Source organism: Trichoderma virens (genome assembly GCF_000170995.1).
Source record: "Trichoderma virens Gv29-8 chromosome Unknown TRIVIscaffold_1, whole genome shotgun sequence".
Classification (NCBI taxonomy): Eukaryota; Fungi; Ascomycota; class Sordariomycetes; order Hypocreales; family Hypocreaceae; genus Trichoderma; species Trichoderma virens.
The window spans coordinates 278,931-306,281 of NW_014013748.1; the positions used below are offsets into that span (position 1 = coordinate 278,931).

General features: G+C 52.5%; 9 protein-coding genes across 9 annotated transcripts; 4 read left to right on the forward strand and 5 right to left on the reverse strand.

Moving 5' to 3' along the window:
- Positions 1-857: 857 nt before the first annotated feature.
- On the forward strand, positions 858-2,384 carry TRIVIDRAFT_34391 (uncharacterized protein; the record flags this gene model as incomplete). Its single annotated transcript, XM_014105558.1, has 2 exons — positions 858-1,079; positions 1,140-2,384. 2 exons carry the CDS (start codon positions 858-860, stop codon positions 2,382-2,384), a joined length of 1,467 nt encoding a protein of 488 aa, XP_013961033.1.
- Positions 2,385-2,878: 494 nt separating this feature from the next.
- TRIVIDRAFT_175608 (uncharacterized protein) lies at positions 2,879-5,374 on the reverse strand (the record flags this gene model as incomplete). The annotated part of the gene is made up of 3 exons (XM_014105559.1): positions 2,879-3,811; positions 3,881-5,000; positions 5,061-5,374. The coding sequence occupies 3 exons, from the start codon at positions 5,372-5,374 to the stop codon at positions 2,933-2,935; spliced, it is 2,313 nt and encodes a 770-aa protein (XP_013961034.1).
- Positions 5,375-5,765: 391 nt separating this feature from the next.
- On the reverse strand, positions 5,766-12,300 carry TRIVIDRAFT_165867 (uncharacterized protein; the record flags this gene model as incomplete). Its single annotated transcript, XM_014105560.1, has 2 exons — positions 5,766-11,934; positions 12,009-12,300. 2 exons carry the CDS (start codon positions 12,298-12,300, stop codon positions 5,981-5,983), a joined length of 6,246 nt encoding a protein of 2,081 aa, XP_013961035.1.
- Positions 12,301-13,711: 1,411 nt separating this feature from the next.
- Positions 13,712-14,182, reverse strand: TRIVIDRAFT_34363 (uncharacterized protein; the record flags this gene model as incomplete). Its single annotated transcript, XM_014105561.1, has 1 exon — positions 13,712-14,182. The coding sequence occupies one exon, from the start codon at positions 14,180-14,182 to the stop codon at positions 13,712-13,714; it is 471 nt and encodes a 156-aa protein (XP_013961036.1).
- A 2,079-nt stretch (positions 14,183-16,261) lies between these two features.
- Positions 16,262-16,983, forward strand: TRIVIDRAFT_6421 (uncharacterized protein; the record flags this gene model as incomplete). Its single annotated transcript, XM_014105457.1, has 2 exons — positions 16,262-16,591; positions 16,660-16,983. Coding segments are annotated over 2 exons (654 nt in total), but the record flags the coding sequence as incomplete, so codon positions are not given.
- A 1,487-nt stretch (positions 16,984-18,470) lies between these two features.
- On the forward strand, positions 18,471-19,996 carry TRIVIDRAFT_33900 (glycosyltransferase family 15 protein; the record flags this gene model as incomplete). The annotated part of the gene is made up of 3 exons (XM_014105562.1): positions 18,471-18,998; positions 19,076-19,370; positions 19,497-19,996. 3 exons carry the CDS (start codon positions 18,471-18,473, stop codon positions 19,994-19,996), a joined length of 1,323 nt encoding a protein of 440 aa, XP_013961037.1.
- Positions 19,997-21,283: 1,287 nt separating this feature from the next.
- Positions 21,284-23,234, forward strand: TRIVIDRAFT_228909 (uncharacterized protein; the record flags this gene model as incomplete). The annotated part of the gene is made up of 4 exons (XM_014105563.1): positions 21,284-21,355; positions 21,435-21,773; positions 21,855-22,544; positions 22,612-23,234. The coding sequence occupies 4 exons, from the start codon at positions 21,284-21,286 to the stop codon at positions 22,894-22,896; spliced, it is 1,386 nt and encodes a 461-aa protein (XP_013961038.1).
- A 69-nt stretch (positions 23,235-23,303) lies between these two features.
- TRIVIDRAFT_165875 (uncharacterized protein) lies at positions 23,304-25,162 on the reverse strand (the record flags this gene model as incomplete). The annotated part of the gene is made up of 3 exons (XM_014105564.1): positions 23,304-23,588; positions 23,661-24,905; positions 25,091-25,162. The coding sequence occupies 3 exons, from the start codon at positions 25,160-25,162 to the stop codon at positions 23,562-23,564; spliced, it is 1,344 nt and encodes a 447-aa protein (XP_013961039.1).
- Positions 25,163-25,736: 574 nt separating this feature from the next.
- TRIVIDRAFT_215001 (uncharacterized protein) lies at positions 25,737-26,999 on the reverse strand (the record flags this gene model as incomplete). Its single annotated transcript, XM_014105565.1, has 3 exons — positions 25,737-26,264; positions 26,334-26,808; positions 26,865-26,999. The coding sequence occupies 3 exons, from the start codon at positions 26,923-26,925 to the stop codon at positions 25,934-25,936; spliced, it is 867 nt and encodes a 288-aa protein (XP_013961040.1).
- Between the last annotated feature and the right edge of the window lie 352 nt (positions 27,000-27,351).

A 27,351-nucleotide genomic window follows, 5' to 3' on the forward strand; every position in this document is an offset into this window, starting at 1 on the left:
CGCAATATCTGTACTTTGTTTATTTGTTTCAAACTCGCGCCAAATAGTGCTTATCAAGCGCAGGAGCAAACATTTCGAAAGCACCAATGGGAATCTCTCAACTATACAACAATCATATCGCCCTTTGTTTCCATAGCCAATAGCCGTCTCCCTAATAGCGAGGGCCTAATCGAGATGAATCCCTCCGACGCTAAGTGGATTCGGGGTTTCAGACGCTCCGGCAAATAGCTTCAGCTCATCTAGCTCCAGAGAAAGGAGACTATCTGTCACACAATGAGTAGCACTGCAACAGGCACTTTTGAGACAAGACTGGTCTCTGCTATCAGCCATGAAACGCATCTTATATCATCGGAATTATTCCCCTCAAGTTTCCCGTCAGCGTCGGGAACACGGGCACCATGAAATTGCCGTCAGACGAGTTTCGCTGCGTCACTTCCAAGCTTCTACGGCGTACAGAGTACAAGACGCAACATCACTTTGGTGTGATACACGCTAAGAGCAACCCGTCCGAAGCTACTATCTTCTGGTAGCTCCGTGGGCTATCCCATCAGCATGGTTGCAGCAGCCAAGGTGATGTAATTCTCCCTGCTGATGGCTCTTTTTATAGCTCCGTTCGCATAAGCATAGCCTCCGCCTACTGCGATGCAATGCCACCCATTCAAGATGATTTCATTCCCCCTCTCAGATTTCCCATCCTGCATCAGTTCATCCGATCTTTGTTTCAAAACATCCACTCTCTCCAAGCAGATTCTTCTGAAACAAACACGACGACTTCCCATATGTGATGAATGGCGCATCTACCGAGAAGGTAGGAAAAGCAAACAATCACAATTAGAACTTAGACTGTGACACCCAACATGGCTATTCCTGAGCTGCTGGGGTCTGTGACCTCGGCCCAGCTTTGGAGCTTTGGCGCCCTTTTTCTAATCCTATCGTTCGTCATCGATTTCGCAAGCCACCCGCAGTATCCAAGACAGATTCCTGTGATGGGCAAGGGCCATGGGATGCTCAACGCCTTACTCGACAGCTTTCGATACATCACCAACTATCACGGGTGGGTAAGCGATGGCTACACCAAAGTGAGCAATACTACCTCTCCAAACTATCGCTCAGAGTGATTAACATGAGAACTTTCATAGTTTGGCAAAAAGGGCCTGCCATTTGTCGTGCGATCCCCGTTGTCTCGCCCTTCAGAGGTCGTCATCCCTCGCAACCAGATTGGCTGGATGATGGATCAGCCTGACCACATCCTCTCAACTTATGATGCTCACAATACCGTGCTATACTCTGAATACAACTTTTTGGGACGCCGATTAGCCTTTGATCCGTTCCCTAACCGCGTGATGCACAAGTATATAGCACGGCATCTATCTACCGTCATCCCCAATGTGGACGACGAAATTCAGCACGCAGTAAACACATCGCTTGGAGACGATACAGAAAACTGGAAGTCAATCAAGCTGTGGAACCTCTGGCTTGAAATCGTACCGCATGTCACCAACAGATTGCTCATCGGGCCCGAGGTCTGCCGCAATAAGCAATTCATCGATGGCATGGTCAACTTTACAAACGACGTTGTCCGCAACGGCCTCTTGCTCCAACTGCTCCCCAAAGTCCTGCATCCCATCTTTGGACGACTGTTTGGCATATCCAACTACATCCATTGGCGCTCGGCCAACGCTCCAGCTCAGCCGATCATTGAGAAGCGCCTCAATGCGATGCTGAAGAAAGCCGCAGGCGATGCCGAGTATAAGGACTACACACCACCCGAAGACTTCATCACCTGGTTAATCCGACAAGCTCTAGCAGACGGAAAGACGTTCGAGCTAGACCCCGTTGTTATTTCCAAGCGACTTCTTCCCATTGAATTTGCCGCAATCCACACAACCGTGTTGACAGGCCAGCTGTGGATGCAAGACCTGCTCACCTCGGATCCCGAAAGTGGCATCCTGGACACGCTCCGAGCGGAAATCAATGCCCACAAACCCGAATCCGGCCCCTGGACAAAGACCGCCATTACCAACCTCGTTCGCCTCGATTCTTCCATCCGCGAGTCCCAGAGAGTCAGCAACTTCGCCGTCACAATGATCGAGCGCAAGGTTGTCGCCGACGACGGCCTGTACAACCCAGAGCTAGGCTGGACTCTCCCAAAGGGCAGCTTTGTCACCGTCAATCTCGAAGGGACGCACCACGATCAGGATCTATACAAGGATCCTCATTCATACGATCCTCTCCGCTATTCTCGCATTAGGGAGGCCTGGGATGCAAAATCAGACCAAGAGAAAAAGAGCGAGCCCGAAGAAGGTACGAAAATACGAGGCCTCGGAATGGTGACTACGAGTCCCCAGCATCTGGCTTTTGGCCATGGACGACACGCTTGGTGAGTACAATTTGTAGGAATTCACGTATGGTTGCGTACTAATTAATCACGGATAGCCCCGGACGATTCTTTGTCGCGCACGAGTTGAAGCTCATCATGATTCATGTGCTCCTCAACTACGATATTAAACTGGTTGGCAAGGTGCCTGAGAAGCAATGGGTAGGCGGCACCATCATACCCCATCTGAATGCAGAGATTCAAGTCCGCCGGAAGAGAGTGGCGGCGTGAGGTATAAAGGATTAGGATATAAATGATGAAACAAGCGAGAAGAGACAATACTGGAATTATGGTATTTAATTGAATGCAACTGTTTTATGCATATACCAAAGGAAGGCTCTCGAGACGTTGAAATGCTCAGAGGCAGGAATCATAGCCACACCACCACTTGGTTGGGTTATTTTAACCAGGACTGTACAATAAGAGGCATAGGGGAAAGCAGAGGAGTCAATGTTCACTAGAAGTTCATCTTCTCTCGCTAGATCTAACAATGCAGTATTAACAGTGATGTCTTGATATTTTCTGCTCAACTCTTTGTCAAGCCGCGATACAAATCTATATATTCAGTCCCATGAGCCCATCTCCTCCCAAAAACAGCCCTCCAACAGAGCCCTTCTCCCTTTCTCTCAACAACGCACCAATATCAACTCTTCCTCCCGTAATGTACTTTTCGCTAACACCAAGATTGACCCTCTTGCTCAACTCCTCACGAAGCTGTGCCCGCAGCGCTCCCATCTCGGCTTTGCTCAGCTGGCGAGCCTCCTTCTCCTTCTTCTTACGACCTCCTCCTCGGCCACCCCAGTTACCCGGTGCGCTACCATCGAACTCTTCAGAATCGTAGTCAACACCAAGCTCCTCGGCAGCATTCCGCAGCCACGTGTCTTCGCTGTGGCCCTTCTCCTTTGCCAAGACGGCATCGGCAATGCGTTTGGCGAGATCAACGCGGGACTTTAGACGGGCTGCGATTTTCCGATCAATAGAGAGCGTCTCGATGAAATGCTCGCGCTTGACGCCGCTGCCACCCTCGCGCTCAGCATGGACTTTGCTCGCCAGACGACGTGTAGGCAGAACTTCCTCCGGAGAGCACAGAATGACGCTGACACCGGAACGGTCGCCACGGGCAGTTCGACCAGATCGATGGATATAAGTGTCTGCCTGGCGAGGCACGTGGTAGTGCAAAACTTGGTCGACCTCCTTGATATCCAGGCCTCGAGCAGCCACATCTGTTGCGACAAGGATGGAGTTGCTAGCCGCAGCGAAGCGCTCAATGGATCGTAGACGAGCTTTTTGGATCATTTGAGAGTGTAAGGGGAGTGCTGAGAGACCGAGGTTCTGGAGGAGAGGAGTGAGACGACGAACGGCTGAAATGGAGTTGGTGAAGACGAGAGTGCGGCGACCCGGGTTGAGGACAAGAACAGTGTAGAGATAGAGATCCTGGTTTCAGAATGTTAGGGCAACCGTAATCTAGAACATGAGACACCAAAGGATATCCTTCAAACTTACCTTTTCCATGGCACCACATTCAATCAAACCCTCCTTCAGGCCATCAGCCATCTGCGACACGGGATTGACATCGATAAACTTGGGCTGGCCCCTAAATTTGAGACACTTCATCAAATACTCCATCTTCTCTTCGTCGCTTCCCGCCGCTGCCTTGGAGCCCTTGCCTCTGCCCGCCAACTTGGACTGCAGATTCTTGTCGAAAGTAGCCGAGAAAACGAGCGTCTGTCGCGGGGGGAGTTCGTCGTCGTCTTCGTCGTCGGCCTCGGGATCTCGTCGATCGAGTGCGCCAATGATGTCTTCCGCCTCCTTAAACTGTCCTGCTTTAAACAATCTATCTGCCTCATCGACAACCAGGAATTTGATCTTGGTAAAGGAATCTTGTAGACTCATGTCGCCGTCCAGGACCTCCCAGAGACGACCCGGCGTCGCAATGACAATGTCGGCCTTTTCCAGCTGTCTCTGCTGCTTATGAATGCTCAAACCGCCAGTAACTGTGCAGACGTAGGGCGCAGTCGGCAATCCATCGCAAAGCGCCTTGATGTGGTCTGATATCTGCTTCGCCAACTCTCTGGTAGGGCTGAGAACAACCGCCGTCGGGCCCTCCCGCTTGACATTCGTCTTGTCCACGTAGAGTTCCAGCCACTTCTCGACGATGGGAATGCCAAACGCCAGCGTCTTTCCCGATCCCGTCTGCGCCTTTCCAATCACGTCGTCTCCCGCCAGAATCTCGGGGATCGTCTTCTGCTGTATCAGCGTCGGCTTCGAGAATCCCAGCTTCGCAATCGCAGACACGGTGCGCGTCGACAGGTTCAACTCCACCCAGGCACCCATGTCTGCTTCTTCTGCTGCTGCGTCGTCCACGGCCATGAGGGCGTCGAAGGAGTTGCCCTGCTGCTTGTGTGAAGCGGGCTTTTGTAGCTCTTTCTCGGCCGTCGCCAGCTTGCCGTCCCGCGACTTGTGCTTGTTGTCTGCTTCTTTCTTCTGCTCCTTGGCCCTGTCTTTTCTTGCAGCTTTCTTTTGGCTCCTCTTGCTCTCCACGCCACCTTGAGAATCGCCAGCTTGGCCGGGATGGACATCCTCGCCTTCCACAGGGCCGTCGCCAGGCCCTTGAGCAGGTTCACTGACGGCATCTTGCGCTTCTGTTGCTTGTTCCTTTGCTTGTTCTTCGCCCTTGCTCGACCCCTGCTTGTGTTTTGAATCGGAAGAGTCGGGCTTCTGCTGTTGCTGTTGCTGCTCCGCCACTAAAAACTGCACAGTCCCACCATTTCTTACCACATCAACTCCTTCAATCACCTCGAGCCCGCCGAATTCCTCTCCGACCGATTGCCAGGCGAGAGAGGCCGCGTCGATCAGCTGCCGCGCAGGCTTTGCCTTTGCTTTGCCGCCGGCTTTGGGGTTTGTTTTCGCAACAGCGCCTCTGGTCGAGTTCTTACTGCGCTTCGCGGCCGGTGCGGCGACGGAAGGAAGCTTTCTTTTTTTGGACGGAGGCACCATCGGGAATTGATTCGGTCGTATCGATCGCTTTGCCGAAGGTCAATGTCGCTCAGAGATGGAAGTTGTCGCAAAATAGTTCTTATCGTAGTGAAGCTTCAAAAGTTTTTTTTTTTCTGTTGCACTTATCTTAGCAGCAGAATCCATCCCGGCCGCACTAGGCTCCGATCCACCGATCAAATGCTCTAAGTACTGTGTACCTGAGCTCACACCTGTTGATGATGACGGAGTGTGTTCCCGGTACTTTCTTCATTTCTTACTGACATGTACTTGAAGTCAATCAATGCTGGCATCCATCAAGGTCATCCATATTAATAAAGGACGTGTATTCGGGGCCATGGAATATCACGGTATAGTACAAAGCCGCCTTCATTAGACTTATATAAGAGGAAAACGAAAAGAAAAGTGCCCGAGTTTAACTAATAATAATGCTATGAATACAGCAATGCATCCCCAAAGTCCTCTCCGTATCCATTTTATGTCTTAATCTTTTCCCCACCAATAACACGGCAAATCATTGATTAGATGGATTGAGAGTCCATCCTCCCATTCATTATACATTGCAAGCCTTGTCCCAATAATCTACCCGTTGCCATTCCTTCGTTGAGCTTAGTGAGCTCCCCTTGCTCTCTTTGCTCCAGCACTGGCGGCTTCTGAATCGCCTCTTGGACGCTTCGCTCCGGGCTGGAACTCAGTAGCAGCTGCATTCATGCCGCCACGACCTCCTCGAGCACCTCCGCGTCCGCCACGGCCAGCATGGGCCTGTCCAGCTTCGTTACCGCCAGCCGCCCTTTGGCTAGGAGGTACGTATGCTCCTCCGCGCCCACGCCCGCCGCCCCGAGGCATTGGGATGCCGGATCGCACTGGCATCTGTCCCTGCTGCTGGGGTTGTGGTGGAATCTGTGGCAGCTGCGGCGGCTGTGGCAATTGCGATGCCTGTTGTGCTTGTTGTTGTGGCTGCGCAGGTTGGGCCGCCGGAGCATTGGCAGTCTCCGGCTTCGCAAACGGGTTGGGAATACCAGAACCACTGGCACCAGCCGTAGCCGCAGGCACTGCGAATGGATTTGAAGCCTGGGGAGGTTGGTTTCCGCCAGTTGCAGGTACAGTCAAATCCGCAGCCTTGGGCTCAGGTGGAGGTTGTGTAGCCGCTTGTGAAGGAGTTGTTGCTACCAAAGGTGCTAGTGCAGGCCGAGCAGCCTGAGTAGCCGCCGGGGCTCCAGCAGGGGGGCCAGCAGTTGAAATAGGCATGCTGCCAGAGATGGACGGTTGCCTCACTGGCGTGTTTGCGGCTGAGGCCGGAGCCGGGGCTTTGGCTGCTGCTTGTGCCGGCGCAGGAGCCTGAGTAGACTTGGCAACCTCCCAGACTTCCACGACAGGCTTTTGCGGCGTCTCGTTCGCGGCTGTCTCAACCACCCCCAGTTTTGCCGTTGCAGTCCTCAGTTTGTTCTCAGCCATGTTAATTCGTAGAGTGGACTTCTTTGACTCCATGAGCTGGGCCTGCTCGCGCGCCGCCGTGATTTTGCCTTCATACTCGGCCTTGATCTTGGCGCTCTCTGTATCCATCTTCTTGCGAATGTTGGCCGCGATAATGTTTTTGACAGTCGTGTTGGAAGCCAGGAACTGCCTAATCGACGAGTCGTCTAACTGAGAGAGGTCAGGAGGCCCGCCTGCAGCTGGAGTAGCCGATACCGAAGGCGCTTCCGCCTTGGCTGGGGTACTCGGGGGTTGCTGCTCGGCAGCTGGAGTTTCCTTTGCAGGGGCTGCCTTGGAGGGGTTTTCAGCCTGCCAGATCAGCTTCTCTTGCTCGAAACGAAGCTTGAGGTCATCGTCTTTCCTCTTGAACTCCTCCTCCAGCTTAGCACGGCTCTCTTTGAGTTTATTGTTCAGTGTGTCCTTCATCCTATCCGACCGTTCCTTAATCGTTTGCTGGATCTTGGCTTCAACTTCGTTCGCCTTCTGTTCAAACTCGGCCGCCTTTGCCTCGGCCGCAGCAACCTTGCCTTCCAGCACTTTCCTCTCGGCATCTGGCAAACCATTCGCAGCGGGCTGGCCCTCTCCGGTCTCCGGCACTGTAGTAGATACAGCATCAGTAGAAGACGGCGCCGCAGCGGTGGCTTCCTGCAGCTTCAGCAGCGCGCTGTCACGCTCCGAGGCAGCCGTCTGTAGCTCGCTCCGCAGCCTCTCGAGCTGGTGCTCCGCTCCTAGTTTCTGGGCGTTGACTGCCTCCAGCTCCTTTCGCGCATCGGTGAGACGCTGCTCCAGTACAGCAACAACTTCTGACGATGCCGATGTGTCAGATTGTGGCTGTTGAGCAGGTGGCTGTGCAGCGAGAGGTTGTGTTTGCTGTGCTTGTCGGCGAAGCTCCTCGACCTGCTGCTGGAAGGAATGAATTTGCTTCAGCAACTCCGCCCTCTCCTCATTAAACTGCTCTGCTTGTTTTTTGGTGGCAGCAAGGGTGCCATTGGCCTTGTCAAGCTGCTCCTGCAAGCTGTTGGCTCGCTGGCTAGCCTCGTTCTTCTCGCCGGTAATCTTTCGAGATCGTTCCTTGAACTGCTCCGTGAGTTTTGCTCGAGTATTTGACCAGTTGGCTCGTTCAGTCTCAAGGACCGACTCAAGCTCGGCAACCTTGGTCTGCAGCGGCTGTTCGCCCTCTTTGAGAGCATCCCGCTCCTTTTCAAGGTCGGTGATTGTCTGCTTCAGCTGCTCCATCTCGGCCGGGTCAACGCGACCATACTTGGTCAGGATGCCCTCGGTCCTCTTCTGCCAACGATCGCGATCCTCCTGGATTTGCTTAATCTCTTCTTCCAAGAACGATTTCTGTGTGTTTAAGTTGTCAATCTCAGTCTCAAGAGGCTGGATCTTCTGCGTCATCTCATCAATCTTCTTGTTCTTCTCGGTGATCTGGTCCTTGAGTTGGTTGTTTTCCGTTCGAAGAGCCATGCTGCTCTCACGATAGAGGTTGAGCTCGTGCAGCTTCTCCATCAGATCCTTGTGAGCCATGGAAGTGTTGCCGCTTTGCGAAGCTTGGCGTTCTTGATCGAGCTTCAGACGCGTCTCATCCAACTGTGACTGCAAATACTCGACTTGCTGTTGCAGTCGCTTGGATTCGTTGGTCTTCATATCGTACTGGACCTCCAGAATCTCCTTTTCGCGACGCAAGTATCCGTTCAACTCTCGCATGCCCTCGATGGCATCGCCCACGCCAACGGGCGACATGGCTTCATCCGCATCAGCAATATCGCTGCGCTTTTGCTGCATAGCTGAAATCTGGCTGGTCAAGCTTTCGAGTTGCTGGTGTAGAAGCTTGTTTTGCGCGTTGGCATCCTCGCGCCGTTGTTTGAGTTCGGCCATCTCCTGCTCCAGCTGCTGTCTTCGGTCTTCCCAGGAGCTCTCACTTTGCGCGAGCGTGACCTTGGCAGATTCTGCTTCCGCGCGCAGTGATGCGGACTCCCGCTTGTATTCATTGTACTCATTGCGCAGCTCCTGAACCAGCTTGGCGGCTTCCGCATGCTTAACTAGCTCCTTCTCATAGTCCTGTTGAGCTTTCGAAGCAATCTCGGCTTGAGCACGAAGATCCTGCTGATGATATCGGGCAGCTTCAATGTGCCGACTGCTTTCTTCCTTGAGTCGCTTGATCTCCTCCTCTAGTATCGTCTTCTCATCTTCATACTTGCGCGCAACCTCTCCTTGAGAGTCCCGGATAGTGGATAATTCGGTGTTCGATCGAGAGAGTTCAGCAGACAAATCTTCAATCTGCTGGCCTAGCTCCTTGATTCTCGCATCCTTTTGTTGAATGAGAATCTCCATCTCCTGGCGGTACTCGTCTTGTGAGGCCCGCAAGTCTTCCAAAGCCTCTTCGTTGCCCTGACTGAGCTCCTTGTACTGCTCGGCTTGAGCCTTTGCATTCTCCAACTGCGTGTTGGCCATGTCGAGGTCACGCTTCAGGTCCGAAATATCATTGTTGAGATCCTGAATCTCAGCTTCAAGCTCTTGCTGGCGCACGTTGGTATCCGTCATGAGACCCGGCCGAGGCGTGGGACGGGGCTGTAGGCGACCAGCGCGCTCTTCGGCACTTCGAAGCTCTACAGTCAACTCATCAACACGAGCTTGAAGATGGTCGCGGGACGTCTTGATGCCGACGTGCTCCTCTCGGAGTTGACTCAGGCTGGCCATGAGATCATCAATCCGCTTCTGAGATTCCTTTGCCTCGTATTCCTTCCTCTGCTGCAGGTGCTGAGCGTCCTCTACGGCTTGAGACAGCTTCTTCTGCGCAGTGCTTAGCTCCAGTTCCAAGGTTTCAATCTTCGTCTGAGCTTTGCGGCGAGCCTCGGATTCGGTGATGTTGCGTTCATTTTCCAGGGATTGCTGAGCCGTTAGGAGGTTGCCCAGTCTGTTCTTCTCCTCAATCAAAGAGTCGTTGTCCTTGCTCATGCGCTCTTGGATATCCTTCCAAAGCTTCTTCTCCGCCTTGAGATTAGCTGTCTCGTTTCGCATGCTATCCAGAAGACCTTTGACTTCAATAAGCTCCTCCGCCACTTGCTGAGTCCTAATGTCCTGTTTGGCGGCCGTCTCGGAAAGAATCTGGGTTCTCTTTTGGAGCTCGGAATTTTCGGTCTGAAGGGCGACGTAGTTGCTTTGCAGCATCTCCCGTCGTTCAAATTCCAGCCTAGCCTCACCTTGTAGCTTGATGTTGGCCGTCTGGAGTGCGTTTTTCTCCGATGACAGGTGATCGATTTGATCTCTAAAGTCCTTCCGTACACCATCCTGGGCGTCTCTGAAGCTGTCGTACTCTGCCTGAATCTTACGCAGGGCTTCTGTCAGAGTCTCGGTCTGCTCCACAGACTCAATGCTGCCCATTGGCAGTTGGCCAGCGATGGAATGGCGCATGAGGGAAGAATGTTCCTCGCCTGCGCCGCGTTGCTGAAGAAGGCGCCGGAACATGTCACGCTCCATCTTGTAGCTTTCCATGGTGATTTTAGCAGACTTGATCTCTTCCATCATATGGGTGAGGTCCTGCTGCAGTTTCTCAACCAAGTCGTGGTCTTCCTTGGCCTGGTGCTTGGCGGCCAAGGCTTCCTCGCTTTCCATCTGCTCGGCGAGTTCCCGGGTGATGCGCAGGAGGTCCTCATTCTTAGCCTGTAGTGACTTGATGTCCTTGAAGACGACCAACTTTTGGGTGATGAACTGATGAGTATCCGACATGTCGGACAAGGCCTCCTCAGTGATCTCGCCCTTCTCGAGCTGCTGCAGGCGGTACTTTTCCTCTTCCGTTAGCTGATCCATGCCCCTTTCGATGGCATAGATGTTGAAGACAAGCATCTGGATCTGTGTACCCAAGTCCCGCAGCTGCGTGCGTAGGATCTTGCTCTCAGACTGTGCAGTAGCAAGCGTGCTTTCTGCCTTCCTTGCCGCCTTTCTCGCCGCATCCCGCTCTTCGAAACTCTGCTGTGACAACTCAGACATGTGCGCAATCTCATTTCGAAGAGTCTCGGCTTCGGACTGAAGCTCCTGAATTTCTGGCGTCTTGGCTTCCAAGGCAGCAATCATGCCATCAAGCTCTTCAGCGAGCTGCTGGTTTCGCCGTTTCTCGCTGGCGAGTTGACCCTTGACCTGGTAAAGCTGCTCAATTGCCTGTGTAGCAGTAATGGTCGACTTGTTTCGACTAGAACCAGGGGTTCCAAATGGAGAGTTGGCTCGCCCGAAGGCTGAGCCATTCAGTTGGGGGGTATGCGGCACCGATGACGCCGGAGCAGCGTGCTCCATACGAACTTGGGCCTCATCCAGATCGCTCTCAAGTCGTCGAATCCGCTCCTCCATCTCGCCAGTAACACGACGTTCTGATTCCAGCTCCAGGCGCACACGGCGAAGTTCGTTTTCGTAATTATCTTTGAGGCGCTCCTTCTCAGACTCCAATTCTCGCACGCGATCCTGGTGTTTCTTGCTTAGCTGCTCGGACATCTCAACAAGGCGTCGTTGGTCGTCTAGTTCTTGCTTGTAGCTCTCGACAGTAGCCGCAAAGGAGCCCTCCTGCTTTTGCAATTTCACGAGAGCATCGTCAGCCTTGGCCTGCATAGCATCAAGTCGTTCGCGCAGCTGCTGTTCGGAGCGCTTAAAAGCGTCGATCTGGGCCTTGGCGTCCTCGTTCTGTCTCTGAAGCTCGGCAATCTTGGAGCCCTTTTCTTTGCGGTACTTGAGGGCCTCATCGCTCTTGGTCTTCAGCTCCGTCTCGAGCCATTCGGCATTTTGACGGGCCAGATCAAGTTGCTGCTGAAGTGCCTCCTGTCGGTACTTGGCGCTATTCAGCTGTCCCTTGGCGTTTTGCTCCGACTGTTGGAGGGTGGTTACTTCGCGAGAGAGCTCGACATTTCGCTGGTGCTGTTTGGTGAGCTCCTCAGTCAAGGTCTGGTCGCGTTTGTTATTGGATTCGATGATGCTAAGATTGGTTCGGTTCGAGGACTGGAGCGTCTCAATCTTGTCGTTGAGTGCCTTGACTTCGGCATCATGATCGGAGTACTTGGCTTTCAGACTTTGAAGCTCGTTCTCTAGCGACTGGCGTTTCGTTTCTATGGCGCACACAAAAAGTTAGATGGAAGTCCAAGCGCGGCATTGGTGCCGCCCTGAGTTGAAAAACACGTACCCTCCTCTTTGAGGCGCTGTCGAGCTTCTTCCACGTCCTTGAGAGCCTTTTCGGCGGTGCCTTTGAAGGTCTGGGATTTGGTCTCTGAGTTTCGAACTGCATTCTCTAGTTCAATGTCGGTCTGAAGCTTTTCGGCGTACAAAGTCTCAAACTCGTGCGCCTTGGTAGCCACGGCTTGCAGCAGAGTAGCAACCAGGTCAGCCGTGGGCTGCGTCGTCAGAGTAGCCACCACAGGCTGGTCAAGGCCAAGATGGCCTGCGATGTAGCCGACGTCGACATCGACAGCCGCCATTGTGGTGCCCTAGAACTTAGGTCGACAATGCCAATGACAGCGCGAGTCTCGTCATTACTCGGTCGAGAGGTGAGGTGCACTCGGACGTTGATGGTTGTCGGACGCGGCGTGACCACGAAAGAAAGGAAAGCAAAAGGAAAAAGGGAAAGGAAAAAGAGGAAAAAGGGAACGACTGGATGAAATGGGGCGAATTAGTCAAAGCAGTAGCAGAGCCTCAATCTCATCGACGGCTTTGCGTGCCAACGACGAGATGATCAAGAAGAAGCAAGGCGAGGCTCGGGGAATGAAAAATGAAAAATGACGACTGCCTCGACGCAGAGCTTGATGGAAGACAAAGACGACGAGCTTTGGCGCGCATCGAGCAGCCGCAGCAAAATACAGCACGGTAGAGACTTGACCTTGAAAGAGCCTAGTCCCAGTTGGGCGGCAAGGCTTTTGGTGCCTGCAGCGTGACGGAGCTGCGCACAGACCACTTTTTGCCAACTGTTGCTGCAGCTCTCAGTGGCTTCAGCGCCCAGCAGTCACCAAAGGCCAGTGCTTGGCTTGCCCGCACTGTTTATTCGCAGCCCAAGGTACTCACCTTCTAGCGTAAAGTGCTACCCTGAAGAAGCCATCACGAAGCAATCATGTGGAAAATCAGCACAACAATCACGGGATATGCCTCAGATAAAAGGGTAATAATTCTTCTATTAATAAGGAAGTCTGATAAAGGTATAAAGATAGCTTTGTTGTGCGCTTCCGATGGTCAAGAGTGACTTTCCGTCATAGCTGCTCACCACCTAGATATGGAGGCTAAGTTACTGTGGTCAACGTTTGCCAGTAACATGACTCCTCCATAATAAGGGAAGTATGATGAACCATGATTGTGTAGGCACTAGCGAGCAGCGATTGAATGCCACAAGATCACTCATATATACCAGCCTCTGCGCTCAATGGAGCAATGGCCAATGGCGAGAAATCGCAAGTTGAGTCAAGATGTCATGCATATGAAATCTTGTCTCATATATGCATCAATGTCTCTCTTTTTCTACCGGGCTGGAGACTTCACCCACCAGTTCATCGTCCTAGTAGAATTGCGCAGGCTACCATGGTCATGTCACAGTTAAAAGGATCTTGCCGCTGAAAAAGTGTCAATGCCCCTTATATTTTTTGGAGACGCGTATATTCTGCTGGTCTTCGCTAAATGCAACACTCGACCCTTGTCGAGCGAGTTCACCCATATCCATCAATGCTTTCGTCCCCCATAACGCCGCTGCTAGAAATATCGTCAAAGTCGCAAATCCTGTAAATATCTTAGCTTGGCTTCGACAAACACACATTCACCGAAAAAAGACCAACCGAAAATGCCTAGTAAGAGAGTATGCTTCCTCGACAGAGCAAAGAGTAGCATCTCATCCAGAACTTGTGGTGTTTACTGGCCATAGATTTGCCAATGAAGATCAGCTCGGCCGCCGTCAGCAACATTACACTTGACGCTGCCTTCAACAGAAAGGTCGGTTCCCTCGGAATAGTCCTGAAGCGCGATTCTGAGGATGGCCTTGACATCCTGGTCTCCCATTGTGTAGGGCCCCTGGCCCTGCTCAGAAGCCTTGACGCCCAAGACGCAGCCCTCCGACTTGAGGACGGGGATAAAGGTGCTGCCGGAGACGTCGTGGATGCGGAAGGTTCCGTTCTCGCTGGCCCAGGAGCTCGAGAGGGCGGCACAAAAGCGCCAGTCGGCAGCATCGTCGATGGGAGCTTGAGAGAAGCTAGATGGATCGCATGTGGTCTGATCCGACGAAGCTGGGTTCCACGTAACGCCCGTGCTGTTCTGGAATCCGGCGGGAGCAGCTCTCACAACTGCGGCAACAGCCAGGCTGGCCAGAATGGAGAGGGACTTCATGATGGCCTTTTCTCTTCACTTGTGGTAAAAACGGGTTGCGTTAAAGGTATGGCTGAGATGATCGAGTCGTTGGTTGTCAAGGTAGAGAGGACTGAGTGTGAATGAACGTTTGGAGTGCAGGCTGCTAATCGAGATGAGAAGGCAGGATGCACGTGGTCGTGGAAAAGGGAAGAGAAGAAGAGGAGAGAAGAGGAAACAGAGGAAGCAAGATCGGCGTCTGTTTTGTTTCGTTTGTATGCGGTGAGGGTGAGGGCGAGGGCTGCCGCGGCAGAATTCTGAGTCGGCCCTCTGCCAACCGGACAATAGAACGGACAATAGAACGAACAAGGCAATTGTTCAATGAAACATGAGAAACGGACGGCGATCGCGAACAAGGTTGCGGACCTGTTGCTGGGATGGTTCAACTCAGTACGGATCGCACATGGGCCCTTGGGGCTGTCTGATTTGGCTCATATTTGCGTATACGGGGATAGCGATAGCCTCGGAATGAGATGAGAGCAAGGATGGCCGTTTAACTGACCCGCAGATGCGATTTATGCAGATACCCAGAGCCTTGTGACATGCGTTGGTCAACTCTGGTAACAAAAGTCCAACCTATTCACCTCGTTCCTGCATATCCAGTTCTTCCGTGTTGTGTCATCTGCCTTGATGGCCATGGCATTCATAGGCTCATCCACTTGGGCGACGCGGGAGTGGAAATTAAAGGGCCGCAGGCATAACCTCGCACCTGGGTAACCTGCTGATCATCTGCAGCAGCCCTGTCTTGCCTGTGCTCATATGAAAATACAGTACCAAAGTACTATGTATTGACGATCATAGGCCTGGTCCCGAAACCTCGATGGTCCAAACGGTTCGTGACGGGTTTAGGCCTTTCCCCGACATGTTGCCAAATCTAGGTAAGATTATCGCGCCGGATGCTCGCGCGATTCAGTAGCCGCGGAGCAAGGGGAGCTAAAAGGGGAATGTCTGCTTTTTGGGCAAATGCAAGATGAAGACCTCCTCGGAAAGCATGTCCAAATGCAAGCTGCCTGAAGTCAGGTGAGAGTTTAGCTGGATGGCCACGCAGCTGCGGCGAATACCTGGTACAGACAGGACTGATGATGATGTGGGATGCGTCAGAGCCCGGCCTATGAGTGGCAGTGTTTCCAGTTTCAAGGCCTCGTTTCCTGTCGCCATGGCCTGTTCACTATGTAAATGGCGACGGACCCGGTCCGATACTTTTGCCTCTATTTAATCATCCCGGCCCCGCATTTGTGCCATTTGTGCCATCTCCGACCCTTCTTGTCTGTTAGCAGCTGTGTTAGTCCGCAGCTGAGCTGGATGGCTGACGCGAATAACACGGGCATTTACGGGTCTATCATGCCAAACTCCGTATATCGCACTTTGGCACCATCGTAGTTTGCGTAGTTTGAAAGCCGAACTCGCGGCGATCCAACCACGAGGGCTGCACCCACCCAAAATCCGGGGTGATTGGACAATTGGGGCTGGGCTTCAGCCACCTCTCGCCTTCGGAACCGGATCATGATGCCATCATGCCTAGCATTTGCTTATGCCGATTGCCGCTTGGCCGAACACCGAACCCGGTCCTCAGCCGGAGCTTGTGTGGGCTGAAAGAACTAGAGCTAAACGTCACTCGAGCCGACCTGCCGGGAATTGATGAAAAAATCGAATATATCTAAGTCACCGCCCACTTTTACCTCAACTCCACAGCCTTTGGATGTTACTATCGCCATGGTTCTTGTGCGCAGAGCTGTGATAATACATGAAAGTTGATGACAATTTTTATCTCAGCCTGTACTGTCTCTTTGAAAGAAAAAAAAAATATCTTCCCTTCCCTTGATACCCGTCATTTCTCTATCCACAATGACAAAATCTCACGACCCCCAGAGCGGCCGCATCAAGAAGCTGGTCAGCCGGCTGCTCCACCACAGCTCCAATCTTCATGATACGAGCCCAGACGATTCTGATGCCGACAGTGGTATCGCGACACCTAAATGGCTGGGTTCCTACCGAGCCACACCCTCAGCATCATCCAGCTTCTCCGCCCCAAAGGCATATGGCCGGGATACAAGTATTTCCCTCGACCTCTGGAATTCAGCCTACAACTCCCTACGCGACAGTCTAAGTTCAGCTGGCCTGGTGACTGTCTACGAGTCAATCCTGTGCCAAGAACTGCCTAATAACCAGTCCATCGGCGGAATCAACCAGTCCCTCCCTCGATCTGATGACGAGAGGTTGAGAAATTTAATCACCATTACTGAATCGGGACTGAAAAAGTGTCGGACCAAATCCCAAGCAGACGACCAGGCAAAAGCCTTGATTCGGGCTTCTAGGAAGATCATCAAGTCTGTATGGGCAGATTATCCGTCCACCGCAGTGGCCTGGTCGGGCATCTGCATCCTGACACCGGTAGGATATAGTAACCCTGTTTCTCGTCTCCTGATCTGAACCGTTTGCTAATTATACGCCCCCGGCAGCTTCTTCTTGGCGCAACAATAGCGATAGAAGACATGAGGCGTGGCGCCATACATGTTCTTGGACGCATCCCATGGTACATGCACCTGTCAGAGCTGATTCTGGGCAGCGCATGGAAGAGTGATGCCGAATTTTACACCCAGCGCGACCGAACAAGGGAGAAGCTACTAAAATTGTACCGCAAGGTGCTCGAGTTCGAAATGAATTGCGTATGCGCGGCAGCGAGCAGCTGGAATAATGCCGCAAAAAATGTCGTTGGATGGCATAAGCTAGGAGCCATGGTGCGCGAGATTGAGGAGCTCGACGCCGAAATCAGCAATCTCATTACCAATTACATCGACAGGGGAGTGGCGGATTCTATTCGCAGATATAATGAAGACTTGAAGCTGGACGCAAAGGACGAAGGGCCGTGTCCCTTTGGCGATGGATCCAGTTCGACTGCGCCTTCAAGTGCGCCCTCAAGTGCGCCCTTTCAGTTGGACTCGAGCCACGCAGCAGACGCCATGACCGAGGTGAAGCATTCGACAGTGAGGGTGTGAAGCGGCGTGATTTGGATGAGTTGAAATAACTTGCACGCTTAGACAAAAGCCACCCATGGATATGTCTTTTACGAACCTTAGCACCTATCTATTAGCGTTAATGTATATTCACGACACGAGTTATGACGATGAAGCTGTTGTTTTCACTGCTTGGTGATGTGATATATGCCTACCCGCTACCCTACCTGCATGTAGGGTTTCAATCTCGATGGTAGATGCTCCATAATACGTAATTTAGTCTGTTGAGGGGGATACCCATAAATGATCGTTGTGATCGTTGAAGACGGCAAGATGGGGATGGTTCCATTCTTTTTTAGGGGACCACTGCATGATGTCATAGCCTTGGTGTTTCCAATGCGCATCTCAAATGATCCCTGCATGCATCTCATGATCCTGCGAGGCCGCATTAAATTTGTTCCGGCCCTGCGATATGGCTTGCTCTGTTAGGATTGAGCAATGCAAAATAGAGTAAATGAGGTTATGGTTTGGGGCTGTGGAATTGCGAGTACTGGATGGATTCTTATATGAATTCCATTTTCCTGGGATTTGGACACTGAAGCGGTCTTTCTTCATGTAGCGAGATTAGAGACAAAATACGGTTTTATTTGAGCAGCCTACGCTCAATTACTCTGATCTACTAAGGCACGTTATTATCAGTTCCTACTGCATCCATGCTGCCAATGATGAGAAACATCAATACGAGAGCAGCAGCAGCAACCATATTATTTAGTGATATTCCACGAAATAACTAGCAGAAAAATGAATGCAGAAAATTGCCCATCAATGTTCTTTTCTCTTCTCGTTTTGGCCGCTGCAGAATGACTTGTACTGGCCACTCCTCTGCCAGCTGCCAGCGCTCCTCCTGCATATCCTTCACCGGCTTTTTTTTTTCTGCCATTTCCTCTCAGCCTTCTTCTTTTCTCTCTTCTTCTCTTCTTCTACCTTTCTTCTACCTCTTCCCAATCATTGTTTCAACTTCGACTCCCTGCTCCTTGGATTGCCACCTGACCAGCCTGTTGCTCACTTTCACTTCGCCATTCTCTCTTCTATTCCTCAGCTGACTTCTTGAATTCTTGTCACCTGAGAGTTTTCTTTCAGTTGTTCTGATTTCTTACATTTCTATCATCCCTGTGTTCCTCTTTACTCTTCTTCTTCTTCTCTTCTCTTGCATCACAACGCTACGACGAACCAGACGTTGTAACTGGCCTGCCATCCTCCATCTCGACTGTCAAGCTGCCCCCTCTCTTCCTTCCTATTCGCCACAACGGCCCATCATGGCGAAGAAACGCACTACGACTGTCTTTTCACCTTCTTGGACTGTACAATTTATCTTAGCTTGGATCTTTCTCCTGATCCAGCCATCATCGTTCGTGCATGGCCTTGCCATCTCTTCTGCTGCTGATCAACGACCCAGAGCAGCTTTCGTCTCCCTCGCCCACGAGCACGATCTGCCCGCTCTCCTGTCGTCCATTTCGCAACTGGAAGAAACGTTCAACCACCGATACCAATACCACTGGATCTTCTTCAGCATGCAACCCCTGAGCGAAGAGTTCAGGCAGCAGACCTCGAACGCGACCTCTGCCATCTGCCTTTACGAAGTTATCTCTGAAGACAACTTGGCATCCCCAAAGCAGCCATTGGCATTCAACACGCTACCGTCGGCTCAGAGTAGTGGCGAGCATGGCGTCAAAAATGGTCAACAGGCGCCGTTTCTTGATCAGATATCTCGTTGGAACTCGGCATCATTTGCCAGTGAGAAGCGGTTGAGAGATTACGATTGGATTTGGAGAATCGAGCCAGGCGTAAGTGATATATTTCTTGGTGTACCGCCATCTATGAATGACTCTTCTGCTTCATGCTTATGAATGGGTGGATACAGGCGCAATTTACTCACGACATTACATTTGATGTGTTTCGCTTTATGCGAGACCATGAGATTGCGTACGGCTTTAACGAGGCCTTGCTGGACAAGGACGAGATACGGACTCATTCAGAACCAGTGATATCTTTCATCGACAAACACCCTGATTTGCTGCACGCGGATGCGGACTTGTCGTGGCTCCTGGACTGCAACGATGGGCCAATCGCAGTCAAAATCAGGAGCAACTCGCCTGAAGGCCGCGATATTGTTGGCAGCTCGTGGACTGACTTGATCAGCCTGATGATGCAGGGCAGTCTCAGCCATCCTGACTACCGTAATGCTGACAGGCAACAGGACAAGAACAACGGCGGTGACGGCGATGGTATGGGATCTCCTGCTGAAGCATTTGCGTCTTAGTTGGGCAACATGTACAAGACAGGACTGGAAGGAATGTCGCCAACATTTGACATTGGGTCCCTATCGTTTTTCCGAAGCCAGAGCCACCAAGATCTGTTTCATCACCTGGATGCTGCTGGCGACCTCTATTATAGCCAACCGCTGAGAGACATGGCCGTGCCTACCATCAGCGCTAGCATGTTTCTTCCTCAGAAGAGCGTGTGGAACTATCGGAAAAGGGATGTACGGCACACATATCGGCCCAGCCCTCCCGAATACACGCAAAAGCCGAAACTGAAGGCGTTTGAGCACAACTTGGGATTCAACCTCAGAAGACGCAACCGGATGGTTGGACCGCGGAGTCGGGATAGCATTCGGGGACAAGAGAGGAACCCTGAAGAGAGCATGGCGGAGTACTTTGTGCTCTGGAGCCTCGTGGCTCAAGATTTCAGCAGACAGGATGCTATCCCCGGCCTGCAGTCTGGGCACACGGTAATTGACGAGAGAAATTTTTCGTTGAGTTCAAAAGAGTCGACTGGCTAGATTTGATTGGTTTTTTTCTTTGTTTTGCGTTTCTTCCTTTTCTTGGACGACATGGCTATGGCAAAGGTGATGAAAGGATTGGGTCACGACTGGGAATTGCGTACAGGAAATTGGTCACAGGCATAAGAAGAGGGGCTTGAAGTGAAGATGTTAAAGGTCAAACAATTTATTTTCTTTCTTTTCGCAACGAAACAGGGTGATTTGCAACCAGTTGCGTTGTGTGCCGCTGTCAAACACATGCTAGGTGCGGAATACGGAGCATCTCTAGAAATTCAATTGCGATCTGCGTGGTTTCTTCAGTTGTGTCTTTGCCTTGGTTCCGGCAATCTCTGGGACAAATTGTCTTTCCTGTCCTTGTTTTCGTTTCTATTCTATCAATCCATGTACTCTCCTTTTCCCCTGGTGTCTCAGCGTGTGGGCATTAATGCTGCATGTCTGATACGCTGGCAATGCGGCCCATAACCGCTGCATCGAGAGTTAGAGGAGATGCTCGTATTACCACTTTAGCCCCTGGTTGGGCATCAAGACCAGATCTGTCTGACCAGCGCCTCAACAGCCAAGCAAATGATGCTCAACAGCTCCATCGAGCACCAACGGCGGCAAATAGAGGGACCAGGACTTGCAGGACCCAAGGGATCAAGCCTTTTGGCCCCGCAGATCCGCATCGAGGTGGCGATTCGGCCCCGTTTGTGCACTGACTTGCGCTGAATTTTAGTGGGTTTGGGGTGCTATGGGGGCCTGGAGCTGTGAGCATTGGAGCAGTACAGGGGGCGATTTCAGGGGCGCAGCCTGAATGGATCGTTGATGTGATTTGTGTTGCATTCGAGTCATGGATCGATTGAAGCTGTGACGGAGAGCACGTGGAGAAGGAGGATGTCATAGAAAATGGGAATATCATTATATCCTGTCTCAATCGGAGCATCTGCAGTGCTTTCATACAACTTGCCTCTCCATTCTATATTAGCTCCATTGGCGTAGCTGAACTGAGCTGAGCTTCACTATAGGCAGCGTCATAGAGACTGAGAGGGGTGTCGCGTGGCCACTGGCCGAAACAAACCACCACTAACCTGCTCTACCTACTGTAGTTCTAGCAGCTTTCCGACTTCTTCTTCTGACAACTTCATACCACACAATTGAGCTACTGTCGACGCCTCTCCCTCAGGAAGCTTCTACATATTTCTCGGGCCGACCCTCTAGAAGCAATTGATCCGTCGCATCTACACACACACACACACACACACACACACACACACACAGACAAACGCAGCTGCTTTCAATCTGCCCGCCATGGCGGTGCTCGACGGCGGAGGCTCAGCGATCAGAGCTGGCAGCTCTGGCAAACCAATCTCTCTAATCCTAGTGAGGATTCCTCTTCTCTTGCCATCTTCTCACTCCTATGATGATCCTACAATGCTAACAGAATCTCCAACAAACGCAGCTGACTGTCCAAAACTCGGCCTTCATCCTCTTCATGCACTACTCGCGCATCATGCCCCCCTCCGGCGACCACCGATACTTTCCCTCGACCGCCGTCTTTCTCCACGAGCTCATCAAGCTTGCCGTTTCCCTGACGCTAGCCCTGTACGAAGGGTCCAAGACGCTGGCGCCCAGCACGCCCGCCACGGTGCTGTTTGAGCAAATCTACAACGCCATGTTTGCGGGGGATGGCTGGAAGCTCATTGTGCCTGGCGTGTTTTACACGCTGCAGAATATCCTGCAGTATGTGGCCATTGAGAACCTGGATGCTGTGCATTTTCAGGTCCTGTACCAGCTAAAGGTGAGAATGGAGGGAACCATGGCGTTTTGCTATGCTGAAAGCCGAAAGCTGAAAGCTGAAAGCTGACCCCAACGACTGCAGATCCTTACAACGGCGCTATTCAGCGTCTATCTCCTGAGCCGCCCTCTAGGCCTCAAGCGCTGGCTATCACTTATTGTCCTCACCCTAGGAGTCTCGATCGTCTCTCTACCTGGATCGACCACCTTCAGCAGCGCCTCCAGATCCGATCCTTTTCTTCTTCACGGCATGCCTGACCACTTCTTCCCCCGATCTCGCCATGAGCTTGGACACGCCATCCCCGACGACGCTCCGGTGCATCTTACTCGACGCTCCGCCACCTACGAGGGCATTGACAACGATCTCCACTTCCTAGAGCCCCCCATGAACTACTCCGTCGGCGTGACTGCAGTTCTCGTCGCGGCGGCGGTTTCGGGGCTTACTGGCGTCTATTTCGAGAAGCTACTCAAGGAGAGCCCCTCTCAGGCTAGCGTTTGGGTGCGCAACCTGCAGCTGAGCTTCTATTCAATGATCGCTGCTCTCCTAGGTGGTGTCATGTGGCAGGACGGAGCTGGTATCCGCGAGCATGGCTTTTTCGAGGGCTACAATGCGGTTGTATGGGCGACCGTCGTTCTCCAGGCGGCGGGAGGCTTGCTAGCCAGCTTGGTGATTCGAGACGCCGATAACATCATCAAGAACTTTGCGACGAGCATCAGCATCATCCTCAGCTTTCTCGTCAGCGTGTGGGTCTTTGAATTCAAAGTGACTCTTACGGTAGGTTTGCCCCTCGCAGCGCGCGACTGTCTTAAGGCTAGACTACAAACTTTACTAACAAATGCAGTTTCTTCTGGGCACGATGCTTGTGTTGCTCGCGACGTACATGTACAGCATATCAGAAGAGAAACTCGCTCGAAGCCGCCCGCCCGCCATCCGCGTCGCAAGCTTTGAGAAGCCTGCCATCGAACACCTTCTGACGCCCGTGGGTACCCCCCGCTTGGGGCCCTCGAAGCACTTTAAATCCGTCGAGCCGTTTGATGTCAAGGGCTTGGGCTCGACGTCCAGCCGGCCCAGCAGTCCCATGTTTGCCCGGCCAGGGAGTCGCCTCGCTTCGCAAAAGGAGCTGTGATATTCGACACTGTTGACATTTTTCGCACAGTATTTCTTGTTTTGGGCTAGTCAATTACCTTTTCTTTCTCTCTTTCTTTTCTTCTTGGGTGATATAAGCAAGGATCGGACTACGGATATGGTGCATATAGAAGGGATCATTTGAGGCTTTGAGAGGCCACGCTTGGTACATGGAAGCAATGGAGCGGTCTTAGAAGTGGAAGTGTGAAAATGCATGGATTGCAAATATACCCAAATCACTTTTTGTACATGATGAGGAGGGGCGGGTGTTGTGGATGAGATTTGGTTTGATATGGTGCATTTATGAAAGATGGGCAATGAAAAATACCAATTCAGGTCAAGGCGTTCATTTACTACTCGTCGTCATGACATGCTTTATGATGTCAACAGTAAATGACTCTTTATCATGCGAATAACACTGGTTTCTCTTCCACATTAATATTCTATGGCGTTGTCCCAAACACCCACCCACCTGCGCGAGCCTAGGAATAGAATGCGTAACATCATTACAAGTCAGGGAGCCAATATTTTTCAGATTGTTTCTTGGTGTTAAAGCCTCCCCTCCTCGCCCTCATCTCCTGGGCCCCCCTTTTTTATTTCTCGTGAAAAATTCCAATTGCATACAACTTTCTTGTCTATCGCACGCTAACTCTTGAATTACGCTCTTTACATGATGACTTCGTTGGTGACGTCCTAAAAAGAAGAAGAGTTAGCATATAGAATTCGCAGGTTGAAGATTAGGGGCGATATGAGGGGGAAACGTACCCGCTTCAGCTCCTTGTATGGCAGGCAGACACAGTTCTGGACGCGAACTTCATCGCCAACGCCGCAGTCCTTGCCCAGGATGGAGATGCTCTGGACCTTGACGCCGTTCTTGATGATGCTGGTGGAGTGGCTGCCGGCAGGCGTGGGCGAACCCTCGACACGGGCCCAAGCGCCAACGCGGCTGCCCCAGCCGATGATGGAGTAGAGCACGCAGGCGTCGTGCTTGATCTCTGAGTCCTCGAGCACGATGCTCTCCTTGACACGGGCACCGGCGCCGACAACGACGCGGGGTCCGATGCTGACATTGGGGCCGAGCTTGGCCGTGGGGTGGACGTCGGCGGTTGGGTGGATGAAGACAGGGGGCACAATGTTGGCGCTGGCGGGGGCGAGCTCCTCGCTGCCGCTCTGCCAGGCCTTTTGCAGGTACAGCGCGTTGGCGGGCACGGCAGAACCAGCCGTCTTGATCTGGCGCCAGAAGTCCTTGGTCTCGTACACGAAGAACTGCTTGCTGTCGGCCATGTCACCGAGGATGTCCTGCTCGAGGCGGATGACTTCCTTCTTGTCCTCCTCGTCGTCGTCGTCGGCAACGGCGCGGGGCATCGTGAAGTTGTCGAGGTTGTCCGAGGATGGGTACGAGACGAGGCGGGCAGGGCGATCGGTGCGGCGCTTAATGGCGGATCGGATGGAGGGGAAGATGGCGTCGGTGGAGAAGAGGTAGACACCGCAGTTGATCAGGTTGCTGATGTGCGACTCGGGCTTCTCGACGTAGTGGAGGACACGGCGGGTGTGGGAGTCGGAGACGATGCAGCCAAAGTTGGAGGCAGCCTCGTTGCTGACGCGGGTGCCCAGAATGACGGCCTCGGCGTCTCGCTCCATGAAGAGCTTGAGCATCTCCTCCAGCGGGAACGAGCAGCACACGTCGGCGTTGAGGACGAAGAGGCGCTCGGGGCGGCCCTTGAGAATGGCATCACGGAAGTGGTACAGGCCGCCTGCAGTGCCCAGGGCCTCGTACTCTCGCAGGTATCGCAGGTTGATGCCGGGGAACTCTCTGGCCGAGTCCTTGATGAAGTCACGGAAGACGGACTCATCGTAGTAACCAATGATGTAGACCTCCTGGATCTGCTTGACGCGCGCAACGGCGGCAAGGCAGTGCCAGATGATGGGGTGGCCAGCAACGTCAAAGAGCGGCTTAGGGAGGTCGAGAGACAGAGGGCGGAATCGAGTGCCGCGAGAAGGACCACCGACCTAGACGGAACAGAAAAGAAAAAAGACATGTTAGCTGTTATTCGTATGCGATTGGTGGTGTTGCACGGCGGTGTGCGCTTAGAGCCAGCTGTCCGCAGCCATTGAGGGGGAGAAGCAGAGCATCTCAGCAAAGCACAGAGGCGGGAATTGGCACAGAGAAGTAAAAAGAAAATGGGCATCATTACCAGGATCACAGCCTTGGTGGCGGCGCCCACTGGAGTGGCAGAACGATGCGGCAAGGGGACGTGGAGAGACATTGTTGGGAGGTTTGGAGGTTTGGAGAGCGAGAGAGGGGGAGGGGTATCACTGAAATGATGGCGGGAGATGAGATGAGCTTCCAGCAGAGACGAGCAGGACAGCGCAGAGCAGAGCAGAGCAGAGCCAACAATGGGAGAATCGCCAGGTCGCTCGTCCAAACGCAAAGCAGATCAAATCAAATCAGCGTGCAGAGAGAGAATCTCGCCAGCGAATTGGCGGGAGCAAGGCGGTGGAGCGGCTGCTGCACGACTGGCTTTCTCGCGGTCTCGATTTGCTGGGATGACAGGGGGTTGCTGGATTGTTGGAGGAGGCGGGTTATGCAATTAAACGAGGGCGGAAAAAGGGTCCAGCATGGCGGGACGAGAAGCCCCGCGACAAGAGAAAGCCGCACGTGGTGGCCGTTCCTGAAGCTAGGATACAAGCGGGAAGAAAGAGAGGGAGAGGCAATCGAATCATGTTGACTTGTGCCGTAGTATATTAGTAAGGTAGTTATACATCTAGACACTACCTAGTAACGCTACAAGGCATCACAGAAGTTGCACCACTTTTGTTCTTTGCGTTTGCTGCTGCTATACGAGACATGAGACGACACAAATCAGCTCGCTCTCTCTTTCCACCTTTTGTTGTGTTTGCTGTACTAGTAAAGAAACAAATACATAACAAGAAGAGAATTCATACATCATGTATCAGCATTACTGTGGCCTCGTCCGAAGCCAATCTCCTTTCCAATTTTCAAGTCCTAGTCTCTCATTCACTCCATCAAAAACCGACTACTCAGTGTCCCTCTTTCGCCAGTTGTTGGATCCCATGGCCCTGGCGGGAGGTGGCGCTCCGCCCTCGGGTCGAGGGTTGGATGATCGCCACCCACCGCGTCCTTGGCCGCCGTTGCGATCCGATGCCACATTGGGGCGGTTGGACTGTCGGTCTGTCCTCTTAGCCAGCGACACCTTCAGCACGCCTCCGTCGTACTGGGCACCATCCAGGGCCTGCATGGCGGCCTCAGCCTCCTCCTTGCTCTCAAAGTCAACGAAGCAGTAGTAGTAGGTTCCAGCTGGGCTGCGAGTGCTCTCATGAGGCGTGATGCGCTTGCCAATGTATGAGCTGGTTTCATCATTAGCAACTGATGATAACAGAAAATGAAAGAATGAAACAAAGGTTCAAGAGACGTACGGGTTGAATCCAGTGAAAATGTCCATCATCTCCTGGTTGTTCTGCTCCTGGTCCAGGTTCTTGGCCAGTCCTCCAACATACAGTCGCTTTCCCTGAGACTCATCGGCCACCTCGTCGGAGCGAGTGAAGCCTCCTCGGGGCCTCTGCTCCCTAGGCTCGCCCTGGAACTGCTGGCCATCGTCACCAGACGGGCTTCGCCAGTCACCCGAACGCTGGAAGGTGGACCGGCCGTCTCCATTGCGCTTCTTCCTAGGCTCGCATGGACCGACCTTGACCTCACGGCCACGCAGACTTGCCCTGAGATCAGTCAGGGCTCGCTCAGCCGTGGCCCGCTCGGCAAAGTCCACAAAGCAGTAGCCCGGGTTGCGGGCGCTGACGGGGTCGACAGAGACGTGGATGTTCTCAATGTCGTCGAAGCCATTGGAGATGAGAAACTCCTCAATGTCCTGCGACTTGAGCACGTAGTGGAGATTGCCTGTGACCGGTCAGTGTTTGGGGCCCATCAGATCGAGAGAGAGCAGGTTGCCGCGCCTAAGTAGATGCGCCGGCCCTCAGCCAAGGCGTCGTTCCGCCCGTCTCCTGCAGCGTCCATGGTGATGTTCTGAGCCTAACCAGCAGGTGAGAGATAAAAGACAGAAAGGTATTGCTACTGCTACTGCTATGAGGCTGTAAAGTCTACGGTTGGGTTGAGCTAAGAGAGCCGATGGCTGAAGACTAATTTCTCTTGGAACAGTTTTTTTTTTTCCAATTTTTTTTTCTCCAAAGCGGTGGTGCAGGTACAAGAGTACTTCGGTAGCCTCGCTGAGTGCTACGCTGGGAATGGAGTTGCAGTAAGGATTAATACTATTCAAAGGGCAAGCTTGGGGAAATAAAAAATAAAACCGTGTTAGAAATTGCCGAGTCAACAGCAAAACAGCTACAAAACCACCATCCAGCATCAAGACAATGGCCCAACCGGCAGATGATCATCTCATATCAATCGCAGGATTTGCCGTGTGAAGGCGGTACATGTACCTGG